Below are 24285 nucleotides of genomic sequence, written 5' to 3' on the forward strand. Positions count from 1 at the left end.
TCCACCTGCACAGCAGGAGGGAGGGCAAAGGCAGAGAGAGATGCGTCGCAGAGGGCACTACCCTCGCCACAGGGTCCACAGACCGAGGCTCAGCTTCCTGGACCTCTCTGAGCAGCAGTGCACATGGAGGCTCAGAGTCACTCGACATGTAGTCGTGGACATCTGCAGCCTCCTTCATGCTGAGCTGCTCCCGGCTGGCCCGAGCACCATCTTCTTACCTGTCGCTGTCAAAGTCACCACTGCCCTCAACAACTTCTCCTCCGCATCCTTCCAGGGTGCCACCGGGGACATCGCCGACGTCTGCACAAAAGAGCCCTGCAAATACACCTACACCCACTCTGCAGTGACACAAAGGGTGTCATCAGTTGTGGGTCTTCATTGTGATCCTCAGAAAAGGGCAATATTGCACAAACCAGACAAGATTCGCAAAGACGTGGCAGTAGTGGTGCCAATATAATATGTAATGTGAGTTGGTCAGAAATTAAATATAAGTAAAAACCATGACAAACCCTCTAACACCCTTGTGCATCCCCTTCATGCTCACGACACGTTTGCCTTACGCTGCCTACTGCACATATGTGATGCATGCCCTGTGGCTGCAGCACAGGTAGTGGCAGGTTGAGTGAGGCTCACTGTGAAAGAGATGCACGAGAGGGTGAGTATGAGATAGAGCCATGAGATTGTATGAGGATTGGGTTGAGTGGTAGTGGCAGGATGAGTACTGGCGAGGTGAGTAAGTGCAGGTAAGATGAGGATGAGCTTTGAGTGGGTATGAGGGGTGATGTGACAGAGTAGTGTTGGCAGTGCAGAAGGAGATGTGGGGTGGGGGCGGTGATGTGGCAGATGGAGTGTAGGGGAATGAGTAAGTGTACTCACTTTGGCTGACCTACTTAGGTCATTGGAGCGCCTCCTGCACTGTATGCAGGTGGGCGATATGTTGGTGGTGCAGGTGACCTCCTCTGCCACCTCGAGCCAGGCCTTCCTGGTGGCAGAGGCAGGCCGCTTCCTCCCGCCCGCCGGGGGGAAGATCTCTGTCCTCCCCCTCCTCCTCACCCCATCCAATGATACCTGGAGTGAGGCATCATTTAACTGGGAGCAGCCTTCCCCCTGGGCTGCTCCATGCTGTATTTTTTTCTATTTGTTGCAGCATCTGTCAGTGGAGGACTGCCCCTTTAAATAGAGCTCCTCCAGCTGACAGAGCTTACTGTGCATGCGCAGTCCGCCCGACGCGCAGATCAGCAGTGGGGAACCCGGAAGACCAGGTAAGTGGATCCAATTAGGCTGCGATCGCGCGGGGGGCAGACTGATATCACCGGGCGCAAATAGCCCCCCTGCCGCGAACCCGCAGCCCTGGTAACATCGAGCCCCTGGAGTCTGGGAACACTTGGGATTGAGGTCTGGGACCTGAGAGGACTTGGAGGGAGGCTAGGCTCTGGCAGTATTCCTGGGAGCAAGAGGAATTGGTAAACTGTGGCTATTGTAACCAAAATGTTGGAAACGTGGATTTCAATCTGCGAACTCTCACATTTTAATCAGTGACATTTCTTAAGCCAGAATCATAATTCTGGATTAATGAGACAGATCGATATAATACTCTAAATACACAACTCTATGTATGGCACTCCAACCCATGACTATGATATTGTAACATATGGCTATATAATACTGTAACATACAGCTCTACATATGGCACTCTTACACATGACTGTATGATATTGTAATATATGGCTCTATGTTTGGTATTCTACACATGACTATATGATACTGTAACACATGGGTCTATATATGGTTCTCTAACACATGACTATTATAGTGTAACACACAGCTCTATATATGGTACAGCCCACAACATCGCCTGAAGTTACTATGGTTCATCACTGCGTTGCCAAGGTAACCGACCTTTTGAAGAAATTCCAAAAGTTACAAAGTTGCTGGAAAATGCTAAGTTTAAACATTCCAACGCTTCACTCCACTGAAAGTAGGTTGCATGAAATGTGCATCTCTCTTTTAATCATCGAAATTCACAAAGGAATCAGTAACAGAAAAATAAAAATAAGCCACTGATTAGATAATCGTTTTCAAATGCACTTTTATGCAGCAAAAAGGAACAAGAGCCAATCTTTATCAAAAACAATCAAACACAAAAGACATCTTTAAATGACAGTTGCAAATAAAGAGAGTAATAATACAGGAGTTAACAATCGGACGTCAAGGAAGAACATTATATGAGAAAAATAACATAACTGGTTATTAATAACAAACTGGGTAACATTTATCCAAATTGAACATGAAGTATTTACTTAGCTAAGCAGCACTGTAACTATTTATAAGGCTTAAATGTATTCAACAAATATAATTGAACTTTATGATGAACAGCTGCCTTCTTCATTATCACCTTGTCTTTAGGTTAGTCCATAAAAAAGACATTTCTAACGATAGTTAACGGTGGATAATACTGCACTTGTCAGGGGAAAAAACCCAACCACAAGGAAATACTAAGTCTCTGTACCAGCAGTGCTGTGGAGATGTCATAAAGTCAGTGGTCTAACTTGTTTCATCACAGAAGTATGAGTATTTAGTTTTCATTCCTGAATCTTGTTATACATACATTGAAACCTGGACTGAATATTCCCATCTGACGTTTAATAGTTGTGTGTTTTTTAAAAAAATGGCAAATTATTAATGGAATCTTTAATGTGGGGACTGTTCCCAGTTCAGCCACAAAGTGTAGGATTTACTAAACATTGTCTTTAGTTCATTTAAAAAAAAACCTGAAATATGACAAGACTCATTCTTCGTAAAAGTCGGTTAATGTCGTGGACATGAAATGTTAAATGCCCTCGGCTCCTGCAAAGACAGTATCAAATAGTTGGTAGCAAATCTTCTCCTCTGAACCTTCACTGACATAATAGGACTTGATGCAGCATTCCAGCCAGGGGCAGCCATCTGTAGGCAAATGGACAAAAAAGAACCTTCAGTATGCTCAAAGCAGATTCGATAGAAGTCCCTTACAAACATACCAGAAAAACAGAACTCAGTTTTCTTGCTTATCAATCGGAAAGAAAAATACTTTATCTTTTTCCAATTCTCGCCTTTAAATTCCTGAAACATCTTTCCTTCTTCAGGGAGGGTGAGGAGGCAGGGGAGAGGAAGGACGGGAGGGGAAGGAGAGGGAAAAGGAGGAGGGATTAGGGGGCGAGAGAGGGGATGGGGAAGTGGTGAGAGGGGAGGGAGAGGTAGAGGAGGGGAGGGGGTGGGTGAGATTGGGAGGGGAGGGAAGGGGATAGGCAGCATGAAAGGGAAGGGGTGGGTGAGAAAAGGGAAGGGGATAGGAGAGGAAGGGAGGGGAGTGGGTGGGAGAGGAATAGTTAACACATTTGTATAATATTCCTCTGTCCACTATTTATTTTAATGCCTCTTCTCATTCTTCCTACCAAAACGAATCACATTGAAGACATTGATGCCTTCTGATTCTTGAATTCACCAGTAGTGTACCTCCCCCTATTTCTTTAGGCTTTATTAGCTGTCTAATTTGCTCACTGCTCTGCACGGTGTATCTTTTATATGCTCTCCTTCTTTCTCCCACCATTTCCCCTGGACAAGTTCCTTCAGGTTTTCTGTCAATTCTGTCTAATACATTATCCGCCTATCTCTTTTCCAGCTCATTCCTCAGTCATACTAAAAAAAGGCAATCACTGACAAAGAATCGACCGAGTATTACTGTGCTTGTAACCAATGTGAGATTGTACACAGTACAGTGGAGATATACAGATAGCAGCCATCAGGTTTAAACAGCGATTAAAGAAATCACCTTTCTTGCCAGACTCTTGCTTTATATAAAATCTTTAGGCGAGACAAATTATGGAGCATAGCGGCTTTGTAGCGGCATTTGTATTTGATTAGGGAAGGTGAGGAGATGGGCTATTCCCTTCACGAGTAAGGAGTGTGCTGTCCAAAATGGTGGCACATTGCGAGCTCGCTGCAATATTTTCAGCAGTTATCCTTCCAATTATCACAGACATCTTTGTGTAAAGGTTGCATAGTTCAAATAACTCAAACGGTGCCTTAGCTAAGGAGTTTACAGAAAACGTTACAACCATCGTGGACAGTCTAAAACATACCCATCGAGAACAGCTGCGTTTTAATGGCGGGCAAAGACTAGTATTTGACTTCAGATTCCAGCTTTGGATTCAAGTCTCTTTGGACTTTGTACCATGACAAGCATAATTTTAAGCTAGAAACCCCTGGCAGTGATATTGTGTCAAGGGCCCATTCACCGGCATTCAAGTGTTGGTTAAATATTTATGATAATAACATCAACTTGCATTTATTTGGAACCTTTAATGTAGTAAAATGTCTTCACAGGAGCATCAGACAAAATTTGACTCCGAGCCAAAGATGGGGACATTACCTTGGTCAAAAAGGTAAGTTTTAACGAATGACTTAAAAGGAGGAGAGAGATATGGAGAGACGGGGATGTTTGGGAAGGGTATTGCAGAGCTTAGAGGGCTGAAGGCACGGCCGCCAATGATGGCGCGAACAGTGAGGGATGGACATGAGGCCAGAATTAGAGGAACACAGAGTTCTCGGAGGGTCGAAGGGCTGGAGGGGGTTACAGAGATAGGTAGGTGAGGACATGGAGGGATTTGAACACGAGGATGAGTGTTTTAAAATCAAGGCACTGGTGGACTGGGAGCCAATGTAGGTCAGCGAGCACAGGGTTGATGGGTGAATGGGTCTTGTCACTATTAAAAGCATGTGGAGCATTGAAAAGGCCGTTGTGTAATCCAATGGATTCTATTTTCAGTCAGTATGTTCTTTCTGTAGCTGGATCCTGTCAGGAAAGGTGCGCAGAGCCATGACGTTCCATGAAGCTGATGGTGATGTCCCCCTCGAATTATTAATGATTGTGGTGTCGAGTGCATGCTCATCGAGCTACAACTAGTAATGAATCACCAGGAAGCAACAGTGTAATTCTAACACTTTAAATTGGATTTTGCTGAAATGCTGCGTCTTGTTTGAAGTGCCAAGCGTCTTTAGCAAAAATAACTGAAAATCACATCAGAAAACGCCCAGTTTTCCCTTGAGTACAGAGTATATATTAGGCAGGTACTCTGTAGTCCGTTACCTGGATCTGTCCTTGGAGGACACAACGTGTCCATTATTCTTGTTAGCTTTTTCTGAAGTGCATCATTGATCACAATGTCTGCCGCAGAAATGTCAAAGAATCTTTCCTGCAGGGATGGATGAACCAGAATTAATTGGACTCTTGTTACCTGCTGAGTCCTCAGTTTAATTATCAACAAAATTAGATTAAAATAAACACATGACTTCTATCTCAATGCTGTCATCTATCAACTCTTAACTGTCCAGTTTCTGCAACAGCCAAAACATAAACCGAAGCCACAGATGTTTGAAGCCATCATTTGTTGTTATTGATTGACTCTCAGGGACTAGCAGATCTGTTAATAACAAGCAAGCAAAGAGCAGAGTGGCCTGGGTTGAGAGTCCTGTAGTTTCGAACCAGATGTCTGAATCTTCTAAGACTTTGTTTGTTTTCTAGGAAGCATGAAAATGTTTATTTATTTCCCCCAGAAAAAAAATCAATTTCCTTTCCTAAATGTTTTGAGGAAACTAGCTAAACCGATGAGTCAGAGAGTTTATGCACTGAGAGCTGAACCATGCAGAACAGAAAGGTCCCACGTTCAAATCTCAGTCTGTGCAGAGATAACCTCAACTGTAGTGGCAGTAGGTGTGATACAAATGGCTACAATGTCCCTAGATTGTGGAAGGCAAAATCTTCTCGAGTACCCGCTCCTTATCGCTATCTGGTGACCCCTCTAGGAAGAACGTGGGTGAGTGAAGCATCAGGACAGCTGCCTTGATGCTTCACTCACCCACGTGAGGCTAAATAATGGTCAATTGGGGAAGATACTGGAAAGTGATGACAGCCCAAGGAACTGTTTCTCAGCAAGGTCACAAGGTCTTCAAGGAGGTGGTGAGGGAAGAAAACCAGCCAAAAAAAGGAGGGACACTCTTCTTGAAAAATGCAGCAACATTTTGGCACCAAATCATAAAAAGAGGCATTTTTTCACTTCAACTCAAGACATGAAGAAATGGTTCTATGGAAGTTTCTAGCACAGAAGGTCGTCATTCGGCTCATCATTTCTGTACTGGCTCTTTGCTAGAGCAATCAAAAACTAATCCCACTGTCCCGTTCTCTCACCATATCCCTCTATCTTCCTCCTGCTTCAAATATTTATCCAAATTTCCCCTAAAGGATACTCCAATCATCTGCGTGAAGGAATTTCTGAATCTTTCTCTAATTTTATCATTTAATACTGCTCTTTAGAAATTTGTAGAAAAGGAGCTTTGTAGGCATTACATTTTAAAAACTGGACAGGGTTTTCAATGCTCAATAATTTGACGTCAGCAATCAAAGAAAAATATCTCCATTAAATTTGCTACAGATGACATGCACTCTTTATTTGGGCATCACTCTCGTGACACACAGTCACTCTTGCAACTGTGCACTTCTGCCATTAGCTGGAGCTTCAGTAGCGTCAGATCCCCCCATACCTATACTTCACTCATGGCTCATGCACTCAGTGGAAATTCGACTTGTCCTAATTTTCCTTGGACAATGCATCAGGAGATCCACTCGTTGTATATAATTACACTGCTACAATCTTCTAAATTGTTTGAGATCTCATTAAGTTTTCCACATAATAAACTGCACGCCTTGGCTTGCAAGGGAAAGACTTTTTTTTACATTCGCACGTCAAACATACAAAATTGATGAGCAGAAAAAAACCAGCTGGTCCATCAAGCCTACCCCACATCTCATGAGTATCTTGGCCATTTATTTAGAGCTTTGAACATCTGAGTCTTGATTAGAATATTGTATCCTAGCTCCTACTGCTGTGCTGTCTGGGTACAGTTTTGGTCTCTACTGTTATAGTTTTGGTCTCCTTACCTAAGGAAGGATATACTTGCCTTAGAGGTGGTGCAACGAAGGTTCACTAGATTGATTCCTGGAATGAGAGGGTTGTCCTATGAGGAGAGATTGAGTAGAATGGGCCTATAATCTCTGGAGTTTAGAAGAATGAGGTGATCTCATTGAAACAGATAAGATTCTAAGAGGGCTTGACAGGGTAGATGCTGAGAGGCTGTTTCCCCTAACTGGAGAGTCTAGAACTAGGGGCCATAGTCTCAGGTTAAGGGGTCGGCTATTTAGGACTGAGATGAGGAGAAATTTATTCACTTTGAGGGTTGTGAATCTTTGGAATTCTCTACCCCAGAGGGCTGTGGATGCTCTGTCGTTGAGTATATTCAAGGCTGAGATCGATAGATTTTTGGACTCTAGGGGAATCAAGGGATATGGGCATTGGGTGGGAAAGTGGATTTGAGGTCGAAGATCAGCCATGATCTTATTGAATGGCAGAGTAGCTCGAGGGGCCGTGTGGCCTACTCCTGCTCCTTTTTCTTATTATCTTAAGTTCTTTCATCTACACTGCTCGTACTTTTGCTTAGACTAATTTGATTTCAGTTCTTCTTTGGATTCACAAGATAGATTGGATGAGAAAGTTCATTTGGTCCATTCTATCTCATTCATCTGAAAAGGACCTAAAGTTTCCCCCTAAATCACTAACCTCCCTGGGAGTCCATTCCACATGGTTGATCACACTTTGTTTGAGGACGGACTTTGAGGATGGACTTCGAGGCCTCTTTCTCAAATTTGTCGTTTCCCAGTTTTAACCCATGTCCCCTTGTCTCACTGTCATAGCTTATTTTGACGTAGTACTTCAGATCTACGTTTTCTATACTCTACTTTCTGACAGACTTCTATGGTATTTTTGAGGTTTTTTGAGGTCACCTCAACCTTTTGACAGTGGGGCTCAGTCTCACAGCTCTATTCTGCACACCCTCCATGGCTTGGTTGACTCTGGGACAACACAGATCAAAATGGGGAGCCGCACAGCCCTAAGCCTAAAGCATCACTAATATTCCCACATATTCCATGGAGAATGGAGAAATTCTTTGTGGTTCACTATCTGAACAGTGTCATTCTGAGTTCTGCCGCTGTCTCACATCGTCATTAACTGATGGTGGCCATTTAAAAAAAAATAAACCCACGTAATATAAATAATGAATGGGTGGCAGAGGATAATGTAATAATCTAAACTACTCAAGAATTGCCTCATGGTTTACAACATCATCTGCTACCCAGAACTGGATCACTGCTTTGTCATCTTTCTCATCCATCCAGTTTCCTCTATATTATAGATTGCAATATGAACAATGTCTTTAAGGGAAGTGAGATTTCCAACCCAAAATACAGGAAACGTGTCCATAGTGCAAGTTTCTGGTAACACTTCAGTAACAGAGGATCAAAGACTGACTTACCGCCTCATCCCACAGAAACGCATCAAGTGATCCCGATCCATCATCAAGTGTAAACTTCATGACAAAAACATAACGCAGCAGCTGAATGCCTAAAACTGGTGCAATCAAAGCATGTTAATGTATAATAGAGTCACTGCCACAAGTGTGTTAGGTCCCTCAGGACACCCTCTAATTGTGAGTGTGGCCATAACTGGGAGAGAGGAGATGAGAACTTTTTTTTTTACACAGCGAGTTGTTATGATCTGAAAGGGTGGTGGAAGCAGATTCAATCGTAACTTTCAAAGGGGAACTGGATATATACTTGAAAAGGAAAAAAATTGCAGGGCTATGGGGAAAGAGCAGGGAAGTGGGACTCTTTCAAATAGCTGGCACAGGCACGATGAGCCAAATGGCCTCCTTCCGTGTTGTAAAATTCTATGATTCTAACTGTCCAAACATGATCTTGATTTTTGAAGGAAGGCCTGAAGTTCCAATACTGGAAGAATTCAAAGGCACCAACAGTACACTGTGGTACACCAACCTTAAAAGTACACTCTACAAATATTAGCAAACAAATACTATTTCAATGGAAAAGGACAAAAGAATTTCATACAAATACGTTAAGTATTTATATGCTAATAATCAGACTGTAATTTCAAGGCCATTTTTCTTTAAAAAATAATTATTTGGTAGTAAAATATGAACTTGTTTCATATAAAGTTACTACTGGTATGTGATATTGATAAATATAACAAGCAGTAGAGGGTCACAGACTGACAGATCAGTCGCTTGACCCCATGTGCTTTACCAGGAGCGAGTGTGGCTTCAATGTTGCTTTTAATCCACTGAACATCTCCGTTATTTGGTAAAGTAAACTGGTTTAAACTTGAACCCACTCCAAACAGTGCTGTAATCTTCTTAATGCCAATAAAATGAGATTGTTATACACATAAGGAGTTCCCAGCTTCAGTCAAATCAAAGTACAGGACCGCAGTCCTGTCGCCTGGTACATACTCAGTTCTTTTACCGCACTGCTGTTACCAACTAGGGTTCCAATTTTTCTTCCTCTTGGAAGCACTTTTATTTGGTAATTATACTGAACAAAAATTTACACAAGAGGATTTTTTTAAGGAACCGTAACACTTCTGGGGCCAACGTGACATAGATCAAGTCCTTGAGCTTCACCATCATTGTTGTGTTATCTGAATCTCTCAATGTATTACAGCGTGGGAACACATAATCTATTATCTGATCTTTATTATCTCTTGCTGCTGAAAAATGACGCTTGGAACATTATTTCCTACATAGGGATAGGATTCTGCCCCCTAACTCACTTATCCCAGCTCCAAAACGGAGTTTAAACTAGTGCTAAAACTGAAAATCCAACAGAGTAAATAAAGCAGGGCCTCAAAAACTATGGAACTCCTTACCGCCCTCAGTTTTTCCTTCCTCTTACAACTACAGGATTTTAAAAGTCAAGCATGGTGTCACCTAACCAGGACTTCTTTTCAACCTTGGTCTTGTCCTGCACTACGGTCTTTAGCTAGTACTCTCAATGAAAAAAAAACTGTCTGAAAAAGTGGCAAACACAGGCTTGAGGAAATTACAATTCATCTTTCATACAGTGAATGAAATACATACACGAACAATACAAAATATAAAGGAGCCGCCGTTTAGCAGATTGGAGAAAGTGCTGTGAGTCACATGGTGTTACGTGCATACCTGACCTTTCACAGCGTACTGATGGTTAATTCTGCCGCACAATTAAATAATAATTTGTAGTGCTCTTTCTAAAGCTATACCAAAGAACAAATTTCTGTGCGATATGGTAGCTGCTGCCCGGACAGCCTAGGAGATATAATTCCATTGGTGAAGCTTACCTTTGGCTATTACTGACGACTCCCATGATTCTGCTGGAGACAGAGTTTTAAGAGCATTCACTGGTTGAGGGTCAGAACAATGCTTGCACCTGAACAAAAAAAAAATCTCCTTTTAGGAAGCAAGCTGGAAACCAAATTTCCCTTATCTTCAAAAACATATAGATTCATTTGTCATTTAACAACTGTTAGCAATTCATTCCTATAAGCAACACACTATCTTTTTTCTATTAAGAATTAGAACATAACAAAATAATCCAATACTACATGACATATTTGACATCTAAATTATATTTAAATATAAGCTAGAACTTAGTCAGTGTTGTATGATCAGACTGTGTGATATTAGCTTATGGATGTGTAATGAGTTCGTAAGACACTCCTTTACAATTTTAATGTATCTGTTAAAATAGTGGCCACAAGAATGTGCTACGTGTTCAAACATTAATTTTCTTCCTTTTTTTTTGGTTTTCTACATTCAATGGGTTATACATCTGAATCTTGATAGGCACACGGCAGGCATGCCAATAAACATTCTTCAGATATCCCGATCACTGTACACTGCGGATAACAATAGACACTTCCAGTCTTTTTACAACAGCCCATTTAATCTGTTAAATAAAAGACTTGTGGATCTACTGTGGCATTGTTCACAGTGAATCGGAGGAAGGGAAAGAATTCTGTAAGAGATGAGATGAGAAGAAACCGTGAAGTAAGAGGATAATAATGAAGTGTGAAGTGATTGGTTGCTGGGAAATTTCAGGCAATCACGATAAGTGGACGATTAAAGTCTTTTCTGGTTGATTTAAAAGCAGAAAGATGTGACATTTTGTACCACAGACACATTTAAAGTATGACACTTATTGTGCAAAGTCTCTCAGATGATGATTTCACTGTTCTGTCCCCCCATACATTGGACGTAGCTGGGCAACCACAGAGAGTACCAGTCAAGATTGCGACTTGTCTGAATTATCTAGTGTAAAATGGGTACTGGGTGACATGCCAGCACTTTACAAGCACTTTTTCGGCCTCTGAATGACAGGACAGTGACTGCAGAACAACCATCGTCCAATAGCTATTCTGAGATAGGGGATTTGGGTGAATTGCACCTATTGGCGGTTCCCATTGTCGATGCGGCCTACGAGTGGTATAGCTCACACAGTGGGCTTTTGAAACAGGACAAGTGAACCAACCACACGGGGCACTATTCTAATTCATTCGCATCAGAGAAAGTTCTCTTGCCATGTACGAAGGAGTATTGTCATGTTTTAGGTGGCCAATTAGTTGGGGCACTCAACCTTTTTTTTTGGAGGTTGGGGGAAATGGAAATTGTGTGTCCTGTGGATAAGGAGTATCAGCACAATCTGGATAGGGTTCAGCCATTTGTTTTTCTTCTTTTTCAGTCCTCTCCCTCTGAAGGACAAAAATAAACTAATGTGATGCGTGAGGAGGACGATGTCCATAAAAGTTTGCTAAGGGCAAAATAGCCAAGCTGCTACAAGAAATACCCATAATGCCATTTCTCATCTTGTATCAGGAATGGAATGGAAAGGCCATTCAAAGTCAGGCATTCAGTCCTGGATGTAACTGGAATGATGGTCCCAAACCTCCTGGAGAGTCGATGCAGCTCATTTAGAGTTACTCCTAAAAAAGAGAAGTAAAAGTAATTTAACAATATAAACATTTCAGAATTCTGAGCACCTCACCACACAGTGCTGATTAAACACAACTTCTACAAAACTCAATGTTTACTGTCCATCTATGGGAGTGAGTTAATTCAAATATGCATCTCATACTGTGTCGTTTTTCAGTTTTCTCTTGCACTTAACTTCCTTCATTAAACTAAAACGGGTGCTGTCAGAAAAGCAGATTTTCACTCGAATACTTAACTCAGCCAAGTATTTTTGTGATCCCGCTAAAGCAGCATTGTACTGTAGGACATTATCAACGATTATTATAAATTACAACAACAGAGGGAAAGAAAACACAGCAGGCCATCTCCGTGAGTGGTATAAACTTATGGCTCCACAGATACGAACAACTCTCCAATACCTCACCCGAGTGGCAATTCTTAATGCCCAGAACTGGACAGCGAGTTTTGGCAGAATGATCAACCATCATTGAGGCCATCACTGCCAAGGACAATACAATGTCAACATGTGTGCACATTCCAGCAGCAGTCAATGGATTTGCGATCAGGATTGGGGACCCAGGCTGACTGTGTTTTCATAGCAAGGAGCACTGAGGCTAACTGTGGGATTGAATTTAACCGTCTATATTCCATGGGTTACACTGCTTGCAGTGAGATGTAGATATATAGAGCCTTTTGAGAATTGCAACAGCGTCCAGATATCAAAACAAATGTTGCCTGCTGGTTTACATTTGTTTACCAATGCTACTCTGCACTTATAGTCACAATCAGCACAGTATACTGTAAACAATTTACCTTCCACCAGAATTGTGGAGAGTTCTGGAGTTCTTTGCACTCTGTCTGTCTTCACAAGACGAACAGTGATCTGGCGCCGTCTTTGATCTTCTGCCTCCCACATAGTTGTCTCGTACCACAGAGCATCATGTGGTTGGGGATCAGGGTCAACAGCTGTAGAATCAAGACTGCAAACATCTTGCAACAAGCCGTCAATCTGATCATCATCTGGAATCTCCTGGCTGAAAAATGGATCCACAGGAAGCAGTGAGCATGGATTATTAATGTTAAGCAGTCATCATGTTTCAAATAAAGCTTGGAGCCCATGTGCCACAGGCAAGATAAGCAACAGCAAAATGCCTCTTTTAAAGTGTCTTCAGGAAGGAATCACAATACCTTTTCTTTACTGCATGCATTATCCCTCTCAATTCATTGAACTGGTGAGGGCATCTCAGATTAGAAATCTATGAATAAGTTTTTACTCTCTGTTTTATAATAATAATTAGAATTATAATGAATTACAACCTTGGGGATCTAATTAATATTTCATCTCCATGTTGGGGAAAATTGCTATATAACTAAGGTAAACATGCATGAAGTAGGACTTGGATTTTTTAAATTAACATTACTATTGTACAACAATTTGAAAAATTAAGCTGAACAATTTCAGCTACAGCCATCTTTGTATATAAGCACCTCTTCCTTATCAAAACTTGTAGTCAAGCTATGTTATTGATCCATCTCTCTAAAATAAAAGGACATGCAGCAAATGACCAGGACAAAATTTTAAAAACACACATGCACCAGGTAATATTGCACAATGCAGGGTGGAAGGGGTGAAGGTGAGGACAGGCGTCTCCCCAACTCTCCTGCTGTGGACAGGCGTCACCCCAACTCTCCTGCTGTGGACAGGCGTCTCCCCAACTCTCCTGCTGTGGACAGGCGTCTCCCCAACTCTCCTGCTGTGGACAGGCGTCTCCCCAACTCTCCTGCTGTGGACAGGCGTCTCCCCAACTCTCCTGCTGTGGACAGGCGTCTCCCCAACTCTCCTGCTGTGGACAGGCGTCTCCCCAACTCTCCTGCTGTGGACAGGCGTCTCCCCAACTCTCCTGCTGTGGACAGGCGTCTCCCCAACTCTCCTGCTGTGGACAGGCGTCTCCCCAACTCTCCTGCTGTGGACAGGCGTCTCCCCAACTCTCCTGCTGTGGACAGGCGTCTCCCCAACTCTCCTGCTGTGGACAGGCGTCTCCCCAACTCTCCTGCTGTGGACAGGCGTCTCCCCAACTCTCCTGCTGTGGACAGGCGTCTCCCCAACTCTCCTGCTGTGGACAGGCGTCTCCCCAACTCTCCTGCTGTGGACAGGCGTCTCCCCAACTCTCCTGCTGTGGACAGGCGTCTCCCCAACTCTCCTGCTGTGGACAGGCGTCTCCCCAACTCTCCTGCTGTGGACAGGCGTCTCCCCAACTCTCCTGCTGTGGACAGGCGTCTCCCCAACTCTCCTGCTGTGGACAGGCGTCTCCCCAACTCTCCTGCTGTGGACAGGCGTCTCCCCAACTCTCCTGCTGTGGACAGGCGTCTCCCCAACTCTCCTGCTGTGGACAGGCGTCTCCCCAACTCTCCTGCTGTGGACAGGCGTCTCCCCAACTCTCCTGCTGTGGACAGGCGTCTCCCCAACTCTCCTGCTGTGGACAGGCGTCTCCCCAACTCTCCTGCTGTGGACAGGCGTCTCCCCAACTCTCCTGCTGTGGACAGGCGTCTCCCCAACTCTCCTGCTGTGGACAGGCGTCTCCCCAACTCTCCTGCTGTGGACAGGCGTCTCCCCAACTCTCCTGCTGTGGACAGGCGTCTCCCCAACTCTCCTGCTGTGGACAGGCGTCTCCCCAACTCTCCTGCTGTGGACAGGCGTCTCCCCAACTCTCCTGCTGTGGACAGGCGTCTCCCCAACTCTCCTGCTGTGGACAGGCGTCTCCCCAACTCTCCTGCTGTGGACAGGCGTCTCCCCAACTCTCCTGCTGTGGACAGGCGTCTCCCCAACTCTCCTGCTGTGGACAGGCGTCTCCCCAACTCTCCTGCTGTGGACAGGCGTCTCCCCAACTCTCCTGCTGTGGACAGGCGTCTCCCCAACTCTCCTGCTGTGGACAGGCGTCTCCCCAACTCTCCTGCTGTGGACAGGCGTCTCCCCAACTCTCCTGCTGTGGACAGGCGTCTCCCCAACTCTCCTGCTGTGGACAGGCGTCTCCCCAACTCTCCTGCTGTGGACAGGCGTCTCCCCAACTCTCCTGCTGTGGACAGGCGTCTCCCCAACTCTCCTGCTGTGGACAGGCGTCTCCCCAACTCTCCTGCTGTGGACAGGCGTCTCCCCAACTCTCCTGCTGTGGACAGGCGTCTCCCCAACTCTCCTGCTGTGGACAGGCGTCTCCCCAACTCTCCTGCTGTGGACAGGCGTCTCCCCAACTCTCCTGCTGTGGACAGGCGTCTCCCCAACTCTCCTGCTGTGGACAGGCGTCTCCCCAACTCTCCTGCTGTGGACAGGCGTCTCCCCAACTCTCCTGCTGTGGACAGGCGTCTCCCCAACTCTCCTGCTGTGGACAGGCGTCTCCCCAACTCTCCTGCTGTGGACAGGCGTCTCCCCAACTCTCCTGCTGTGGACAGGCGTCTCCCCAACTCTCCTGCTGTGGACAGGCGTCTCCCCAACTCTCCTGCTGTGGACAGGCGTCTCCCCAACTCTCCTGCTGTGGACAGGCGTCTCCCCAACTCTCCTGCTGTGGACAGGCGTCTCCCCAACTCTCCTGCTGTGGACAGGCGTCTCCCCAACTCTCCTCCTGTGGACAGGCGTCTCCCCAACTCTCCTCCTGTGGACAGGCGTCTCCCCAACTCTCCTCCTGTGGACAGGCGTCTCCCCAACTCTCCTGCTGTGGACAGGCGTCTCCCCAACTCTCCTGCTGTGGACAGGCGTCTCCCCAACTCTCCTGCTGTGGACAGGCGTCTCCCCAACTCTCCTGCTGTGGACAGGCGTCTCCCCAACTCTCCTGCTGTGGACAGGCGTCTCCCCAACTCTCCTGCTGTGGACAGGCGTCTCCCCAACTCTCCTGCTGTGGACAGGCGTCTCCCCAACTCTCCTGCTGTGGACAGGCGTCTCCCCAACTCTCCTGCTGTGGACAGGCGTCTCCCCAACTCTCCTGCTGTGGACAGGCGTCTCCCCAACTCTCCTGCTGTGGACAGGCGTCTCCCCAACTCTCCTGCTGTGGACAGGCGTCTCCCCAACTCTCCTGCTGTGGACAGGCGTCTCCCCAACTCTCCTGCTGTGGACAGGCGTCTCCCCAACTCTCCTGCTGTGGACAGGCGTCTCCCCAACTCTCCTGCTGTGGACAGGCGTCTCCCCAACTCTCCTGCTGTGGACAGGCGTCTCCCCAACTCTCCTGCTGTGGACAGGCGTCTCCCCAACTCTCCTGCTGTGGACAGGCGTCTCCCCAACTCTCCTGCTGTGGACAGGCGTCTCCCCAACTCTCCTGCTGTGGACAGGCGTCTCCCCAACTCTCCTGCTGTGGACAGGCGTCTCCCCAACTCTCCTGCTGTGGACAGGCGTCTCCCCAACTCTCCTGCTGTGGACAGGCGTCTCCCCAACTCTCCTGCTGTGGACAGGCGTCTCCCCAACTCTCCTGCTGTGGACAGGCATCACCCCAACTCTCCTACTGTGGACAGGCATCTCCCCAACTCTCCTGCTGTGGACAGGCATCTCCCCAACTCTCCTACTGTGGACAGGCGTCTCCCCAACTCTCCTACTGTGGACAGGCGTCTCCCCAACTCTCCTACTGTGGACAGGCGTCTCCCCAACTCTCCTACTGTGGACAGGCGTCACCCCAACTCTCCTACTGTGGACAGGCGTCTCCCCAACTCTCCTACTGTGGACAGGCGTCTCCCCAACTCTCCTACTGTGGACAGGCGTCTCCCCAACTCTCCGGCTGTGGACAGGCGTCTCCCCAACTCTCCTACTGTGGACAGGCGTCTCCCCAACTCTCCTACTGTGGACAGGCGTCACCCCAACTCTCCTACTGTGGACAGGCGTCTCCCCAACTCTCCTACTGTGGACAGGCGTCACCCCAACTCTCCTGCTGTGGACAGGCATCTCCCCAACTCTCCTACTGTGGACAGGCATCACCCCAACTCTCCTACTGTGGACAGGCGTCTCCCCAACTCTCCTACTGTGGACAGGCGTCACCCCAACTCTCCTACTGTGGACAGGCATCTCCCCAACTCTCCTACTGTGGACAGGCATCACCCCAACTCTCCTACTGTGGACAGGCATCACCCCAACTCTCCTACTGTGGACAGGCGTCTCCCCAACTCTCCTACTGTGGACAGGCGTCTCCCCAACTCTCCTACTGTGGACAGGCGTCACCCCAACTCTCCTACTGTGGACAGGCGTCTCCCCAACTCTCCTACTGTGGACAGGCGTCTCCCCAACTCTCCTACTGTGGACAGGCGTCTCCCCAACTCTCCTACTGTGGACAGGCGTTGCATCACCCCAACTCTCCTGCCTTGGACAGGCGTCTCCCCAACTCTCCTACTGTGGACAGGCGTCTCCCCAACTCTCCTGCTGTGGACAGGCGTCTCCCCAACTCTCCTGCTGTGGACAGGCGTCTCCCCAACTCTCCTGCTGTGGACAGGCGTCTCCCCAACTCTCCTGCTGTGGACAGGCGTCTCCCCAACTCTCCTGCTGTGGACAGGCGTCTCCCCAACTCTCCTGCTGTGGACAGGCGTCTCCCCAACTCTCCTGCTGTGGACAGGCGTCTCCCCAACTCTCCTACTGTGGACAGGCGTCTCCCCAACTCTCCTACTGTGGACAGGCGTCTCCCCAACTCTCCTACTGTGGACAGGCGTCTCCCCAACTCTCCTACTGTGGACAGGCATCTCCCCAACTCTCCTACTGTGGACAGGCATCTCCCCAACTCTCCTGCTGTGGACAGGCATCTCCCCAACTCTCCTACTGTGGACAGGCATCACCCCAACTCTTCTACTGTGGACAGGCGTCTCCCCAACTCTCCTGCTGTGGACAGGCGTCACCCCAACTCTCCTACTGTGGACAGGCATCTCCCCAACTCTCCTACTGTGGACAGGCGTCTCCCCAACTCTCCTACTGTGGACAGGCGTCTCCCCAACTCTCCGGCTGTGGACAGGCGTTGCATCACCCCAACTCTCCTGCTGTGGACAGGCGTCACCCCAACTCTCCTACTGTGGACAGGCATCTCCCCAACTCTCCTACTGTGGACAGGCGTCTCCCCAACTCTCCTACTGTGGACAGGCGTCTCCCCAACTCTCCTACTGTGGACAGGCATCTCCCCAACTCTCCTACTGTGGACAGGCGTCTCCCCAACTCTCCTACTGTGGACAGGCGTCTCCCCAACTCTCCTGCTGTGGACAGGCGTCTCCCCAACTCTCCTACTGTGGACAGGCGTCTCCCCAACTCTCCTACTGTGGACAGGCGTCTCCCCAACTCTCCTACTGTGGACAGGCATCTCCCCAACTCTCCTACTGTGGACAGGCGTCTCCCCAACTCTCCTACTGTGGACAGGCGTCTCCCCAACTCTCCTGCTGTGGACAGGCGTTGCATCACCCCAACTCTCCTGCTGTGGACAGGCGTCTCCCCAACTCTCCTGCTGTGGACAGGCGTCTCCCCAACTCTCCGGCTGTGGACAGGCGTTGCATCACCCCAACTCTCCTACTGTGGACAGGCGTTGCATCACCCCAACTCTCCTGCTGTGGACAGGCGTCTCCCCAACTCTCCTGCTGTGGACAGGCGTCTCCCCAACTCTCCTACTGTGGACAGGCGTCTCCCCAACTCTCCTACTGTGGACAGGCGTCTCCCCAACTCTCCTACTGTGGACAGGCGTCTCCCCAACTCTCCTACTGTGGACAGGCGTCTCCCCAACTCTCCTACTGAGGACAGGCGTCTCCCCAACTCTCCTACTGTGGACAGGCGTCTCCCCAACTCTCCTACTGTGGACAGGCGTCTCCCCAACTCTCCTGCTGTGGACAGGCATCTCCCCAACTCTCCTGCTGTGGACAGGCATCTCCCGAACTCTCCTACTGTGGACAGGCATCTCCCCAACTCTCCTACTGTGGACAGGCATCTCCCCAACTCTCCTACTGTGGACAGGCATCACCCCAACTCTCCTACTGTGGACAGGCGTTGCATCACCCCAACTCTCCTACTGTGGACAGGCGTCTCCCCAGCTCTCCTACTGTGGACAGGCATCTCCCCAACTCTCCTACTGTGGACAGGCATCTCCCCAACTCTCCTACTGTGGACAGGCATCACCCCAACTCTCCTACTGTGGACAGGCGTTGCATCACCCCAACTCTCCTACTGTGGACAGGCGTCTCCCCAACTCTCCTACTGTGGACAGGCATCTCCCCAACTCTCCTACTGTGGACAGGCATCACCCCAACTCTCCTACTGTGGACAGGCGTTGCATCACCCCAACTCTCCTACTGTGGACAGGCGTCTCCCCAACTCTCCTACTGTGGACAGGCGTCTCCCCAACTCTCCTGCTGTGGACAGGCATCTCCCCAACTCTCCTACTGTGGACAGGCGTCTCCCCAACTCTCCTACTGAGGACAGGCGTCTCCCCAACTCTCCTACTGTGGACAGGCGTTGCATCACCCCAACTCTCCTGCTGTGGACAGGCGTCTCCCCAACTCTCCGGCTGTGGACAGGCGTTGCATCACCCCAACTCTCCTCCTGTGGACAGGCATCTCCCCAACTCTCCTGCTGTGGACAGGCGTCTCCCCAACTCTCCGGCTGTGGACAGGCGTTGCATCACCCCAACTCTCCTGCTGTGGACAGGCGTCTCCCCAACTCTCCTGCTGTGGGCAGATATCCCTCCAACTCCTTCCATGGACAGACAGTGACTCCAAATCCTTCTAAAGATGAATATCCCCCAACACTCCTGTTATGGACAAGCAACCCTCCAACTCTTCTAGTTGTACATTTCATTTTATCCATTGGATCATATAACAGTGCTAATTACTGTGGGCGATCTTATTGTATGAACCTTCTAGGTGATTGTACTATCAGAATTCCTCTTTCTGCTATTTTGGTAAACGTGTTAACCCTGTCGGCGATATTGAATAAAAAATGAAAGTTACTACTGGGGGTGCGGGTAATTAGATAAAACCAAACGTGGGAAAACAACTAGAAGTTAATCAGTTGCTGACGAACCAATTAACTAAACATTTCCAAACATGCATTCCGGTAATAATTCTTTGGACATGGCTGTTAAACGGATGCAGTAATTGGTCAGGTGATGGCAGCACTATAGGGCAGACACCATCCTGTAATGGTTGAGCGCTGGCTCCCATTCAATTTGTGTAAATTCAAATCTGTCTTTGCAATATCGAAGTACGCTGACGGAGGCTGTGGTTGGAATCAGGGAGCATGTTCAGAACAGTATCTTCCCTTGGCTGATCACACAGTAGCTGAAGTGGTTAATTTTGGGTTCATTCCTGCTGAGATAGGGGCTCGAGGGCTAAAGAGATATTAATAGATTTGTTTGATTCATGAGGGCGTTAGGAGAAGAGTAGAGATCTCGGGGTGGGGATAGGGGGTGTAGGGTAATCCATGACTGAGATATCATGTGTAGACTGTGGAGCAGGCTTGATGGATCGAATGGTAATTTCTTATTTCAAGCTCTTATGTTCCTGTAGCAGCAGATTTTTTTGTCAGAGGCAAACTTACACTCCATCATGCTCCCTCCATGTACCCACTTCAAAATAAACTTATGATTTCAGTTATCATCATAGCCTTAATTTTCCATTCTATTTTTCTGTGCATGTCTAGCTAGAGAGCTGTAGCAACGTGTTGTCAGGTACTTACAGCAAACGACACTTGGGACAATAAAGTTTCACTGACTGGTAAAGAGCTTTGGGCTCATAATTCACCAGCTTAGCTCTAATGCGGTACTTGTGAGGAGGCGTTTGGCCTAAGACTTCTTGAAGTGAGGTTGCTCTGATGTGTTGATGAGCTGTGAGCACTGCAACAGAGAGAGTTTTTGAGAGCGCAATGAATGCAGGTCGAAAAAGTACAATGAAGGAATCAGAAACAATACAGGAGGACGACAAATCTTCCACAGTGTCATAACCATTTGTTAAGCAGGAACAGTGACAATATTACAGGTCTTAAAGGTGACTCTTTTCAAAATACTTCTGCACCTTCCCTGCCCAATCCGTGAAGCTTAATGAGCTGGTGTTTTCCCTGGAATCAGCAGCTCAGGCTCAGCTCCCAGGCTAAAGTGCCTCCACACTCTCCTCCTTCTCCACCAAAATAACTCAGGTTGCTCCACAGCCCCGCCCCATAACTGTAGTAACCGAAAGCAAAGGAAAACCAAAATCACTAGATCACACAATTGAGTTTCAGATGAAGATGGCCTTTGAGTCCATTTGATCTCATCCTTTTATTATTCTCAAGATGTGGGCGGCACTGGCAAGGCCAAGTTTATTGCCCATCCCTCGTTGCACTGAGAAGGTGGTGAAGGCCAATTTAGGTGGTATTAATGGTCAACCATACATTGTGGGAGCGGAGTCATGTCTCGGCCAAACCTAGAAGTATCAGGTTCTACTCCCTAAAGGACATTTGTAAACAGTTGGTCTTTATGACAATCCAACAGCTTTCATGATCATTTTTAACAGCTTTATTGATTCCAATTTAATAACTTGGCATTGTGGGATTTGAATTCTTGACCAGTCCCATCGCCACTATCCTACCATTTCCAAAATTCCAAACCCACTATCTTTCCACTATAGTATCCAGCTCTTTCTAAATTGACTCCAGTCTCCTGGCCTAAACCAGCCATCCTGGTAACCCGTTCCAGTTGCTGATCTCACTCATTGTAAAGAAATACTTCCCGAAGTCTGTCCAAACCCTGCCCTTCAAAACAATGAACTTCTGCCCTCCTGTTGCCCTGGTGTATCTGAAAGTATTGTTCTAGGTTCATTTTTTTCTATCATTAAGTATCGTGTATACCTCTATACGGTCCCATCTAAGAAATAGTAGCTATCCACAAGGCTACGTAATTAACACTGTTTTATAAAGGTAAGATATATATTGGAGAAATACTTTGAACAGAAAATACTCTCCTAGGCTTTCCTGCTTCTGCAATGATCAATATGAATTACATGGCCAAAATTCTGAGCTACATAGAACCAAAACAGAGCCTGTTTGATAAAGAAAAAATGATGCATTTATACAATGCCTTTCACAACCTCAGGAATCCCAAAGCGCTTTACAGCCAATGAAGTACTTTTATTTTGAAGTGTAGTCACTGTTGTAATGTAGGAAAGGTGGCAGCCAGTTTGCAAGGTCCCACAAACAGCAATGTGATAATGACCAAATAACCTGTTTAGTGATGTTGGTTGAGGGGTAAATATTGGCCAGGACATCATGGAGAACTCTCCTGCTCTTCTTTGAATAGTGCCATGGGATCTTTTACATCTGCCTAAGAGGGCAGGTGGAGCTGCGAATTAATCACTTAGGACCACTTCTCTTTTTGATATATATTAATGACCTGGACTTGGGTATAGAGGATATAATTTCAAAGTTTGTAGATGACACGAAACTCAGAAATGTAGTAAACAATGTGGAGGGTAGTAACAGACTTCAGGACATAGACAGACACATAGCAGATGAAATTTAATGCAAAGAGTGAAGTGATACATTTTGGTAGGAAGAATGTGGAGAGGAAATATAAACTAAATGGTACAGTTTTAAAGGGAGTGCAAGAACAGGTAGACCTGGGGGTGTATGTACACAAATCTTTGAAGGTGGCAGGACAAGTTGAGAAGGCTGTTAATAAAGCCCAGGATCCCATATGCTTTTTTTAATACAGGCATTGAGTACAAAAGCAAGGAAGTTATGTTAAACCTTTATAAAACACTGCCGCAACTGAAGTATTGTGTTCAATTCTGGGCACCACACTTTAGGAAGGAAGTCAAGGCCTTAGAGAGTGCAGAAGAGATTTACCAGAATGGTACCGGGGATGAGGGACTTCAGTTATTTTTTTTTAAATTTGTTCATGGGATGTGGGCGTCGCTGGCGAGGCCAGCATTTATCGCCCATCCCTAATTGCCCTTGAGAAGATGGTGGTGAGCCGCCTTCTTGAGCCGCTGCAGTCCGTGTGGTGAAGGTTCTCCCAGCTTCTCCAATCGGTGGAGAGATTGGAGAAGCTGGGGTTGTCCTCCCTACAGCAGAGAAGCTAAAGGGGAGATGTGATAGAGGTGTTCAAGATCATGAATGGTTTTGATAGAGTAAGTAAGGAGAAACTGTTCCCAGTAACAGAAGAGTCAGTAACCAGAGGACACAGATTTAAGGTGATCGGCAAAAGAGCCAGAGGCAACATAAGGAAACACTTTTTTTTAACGCAGCGAGTTGTTATGATCTGGAATGCACTGCCTGAAAGGGTGGTGGAAGCAGATTCAATAGTAACATTCAAAAGGGAATTAGATAAATACGTGAAGGGAAAACATTTACAGGGCTATGAGGAAAGAGCAGGGGAATGGTGAACGGCCTTAGAAAGGGTGCAGAATAGATTTACCAGAATGGTTCCAGGGTTGAAGGACTTCAGTTTTGTGGAGAGACTGGAGAAGCTGGGGTTGTTCTCCTCAGAGCAGAGAAGGTTGAGAGGAGATTTGATAGAGGTGTTTAAAATCACAAAAGGTCTAGACAGAGTAGATAGAGAGAAACTGTTCCCATTGGCAGAAGGGTCAAGAACCAGTGGACACAGATTTAGGTGATTGGCAAAAGAACCAAAGGCAACATGAGGAAAAGCTTTTTTACACAGCTAGTGGTTAAAATCTGGAATGCACTGCCTGAGGGGGTGGTGGAGGCAGATTCAATCGTGGCTTTCAAAAGGGAATTGGATAAGTACTTGCAGGAAAAGAAATTGCAGGATTACGGGGGAAAGGGCGGGGGAGTGGGACTAGTTGGATTGCTCTTGCAGAGAGCCGGCACGGACTCGAAGGGCCGAATGGCCTCCTTCCCTGCTGTAATCTTTCTATGATTCTAATTGGATAGCTCTTTCAAAGAGCCGGCACAGGCACAAAGGGCCGAATGGCCTCCTCCTGTGCTATACCTACTATGATACAATGAACTTCCCATCCAAAAGACGGCATCTCCGACAGTGTGCAGGACTCCCTCAGTATTGCAATGGAGTGTCAGCCTGGATTATTTGCTCAAGTCTCTGGGGTGGGACTTGAACTCACGACCTTCTGCCTCAGAGGGTAGAGTGCTACCACTGAGCCACGGCTGACACTAATGAAAAGGACTTTTCAGGCCACAGGTATTGGCTATCCTTCTATGAATGGCATGACTTGTTGTGAAGCCGCTAAGAACAGATGCAATTTTCCAGAGGGTCCAAGAAAGTCCTGTTGATACCAACCTGTTGCAGATTCTTGATGACATCGCTCCACGTGGACTGCTGAATCTCCGCTAGGTGCTGAAAGATTTGATAGCAACGCAGTTTGATTAACGAGCTAACCAACTAACGAACAGGAAACTGATTCTATATGCAAAACATTTTCCCATCCGAACAGAAAATTCACATC

General features: G+C 47.0%; 1 protein-coding gene across 2 annotated transcripts in view; it reads right to left on the reverse strand.

Annotated features, from left to right (window-relative positions):
• Nucleotides 1–2072: 2072 nt before the first annotated feature.
• Nucleotides 2073–24285, reverse strand: part of pot1 (protection of telomeres 1 homolog) — a 268786-nt gene continuing 246573 nt past the window's right edge. The window contains exons 13-20 of one of the 2 annotated variants that reach the window (XM_067999825.1): nt 24120–24176; nt 20564–20720; nt 12709–12929; nt 11771–11906; nt 10266–10354; nt 8407–8501; nt 5129–5234; nt 2073–2946 (exon numbers count right to left, since the gene is read on the reverse strand). In XM_067999825.1, the coding sequence (XP_067855926.1) occupies nt 2831–2946; nt 5129–5234; nt 8407–8501; nt 10266–10354; nt 11771–11906; nt 12709–12929; nt 20564–20720; nt 24120–24176 (977 nt within the window). In that variant the 3' untranslated portion in view covers nt 2073–2830. The remainder of the gene's footprint in view (nt 2947–5128; nt 5235–8406; nt 8502–10265; nt 10355–11770; nt 11907–12708; nt 12930–20563; nt 20721–24119; nt 24177–24285) is intronic. The other variant, XM_067999826.1, reaches the window with a different exon arrangement.

This window comes from Heptranchias perlo, chromosome 18 (assembly GCF_035084215.1).
Source record: "Heptranchias perlo isolate sHepPer1 chromosome 18, sHepPer1.hap1, whole genome shotgun sequence".
NCBI classification, from domain to species: domain Eukaryota; kingdom Metazoa; phylum Chordata; class Chondrichthyes; order Hexanchiformes; family Hexanchidae; genus Heptranchias; species Heptranchias perlo.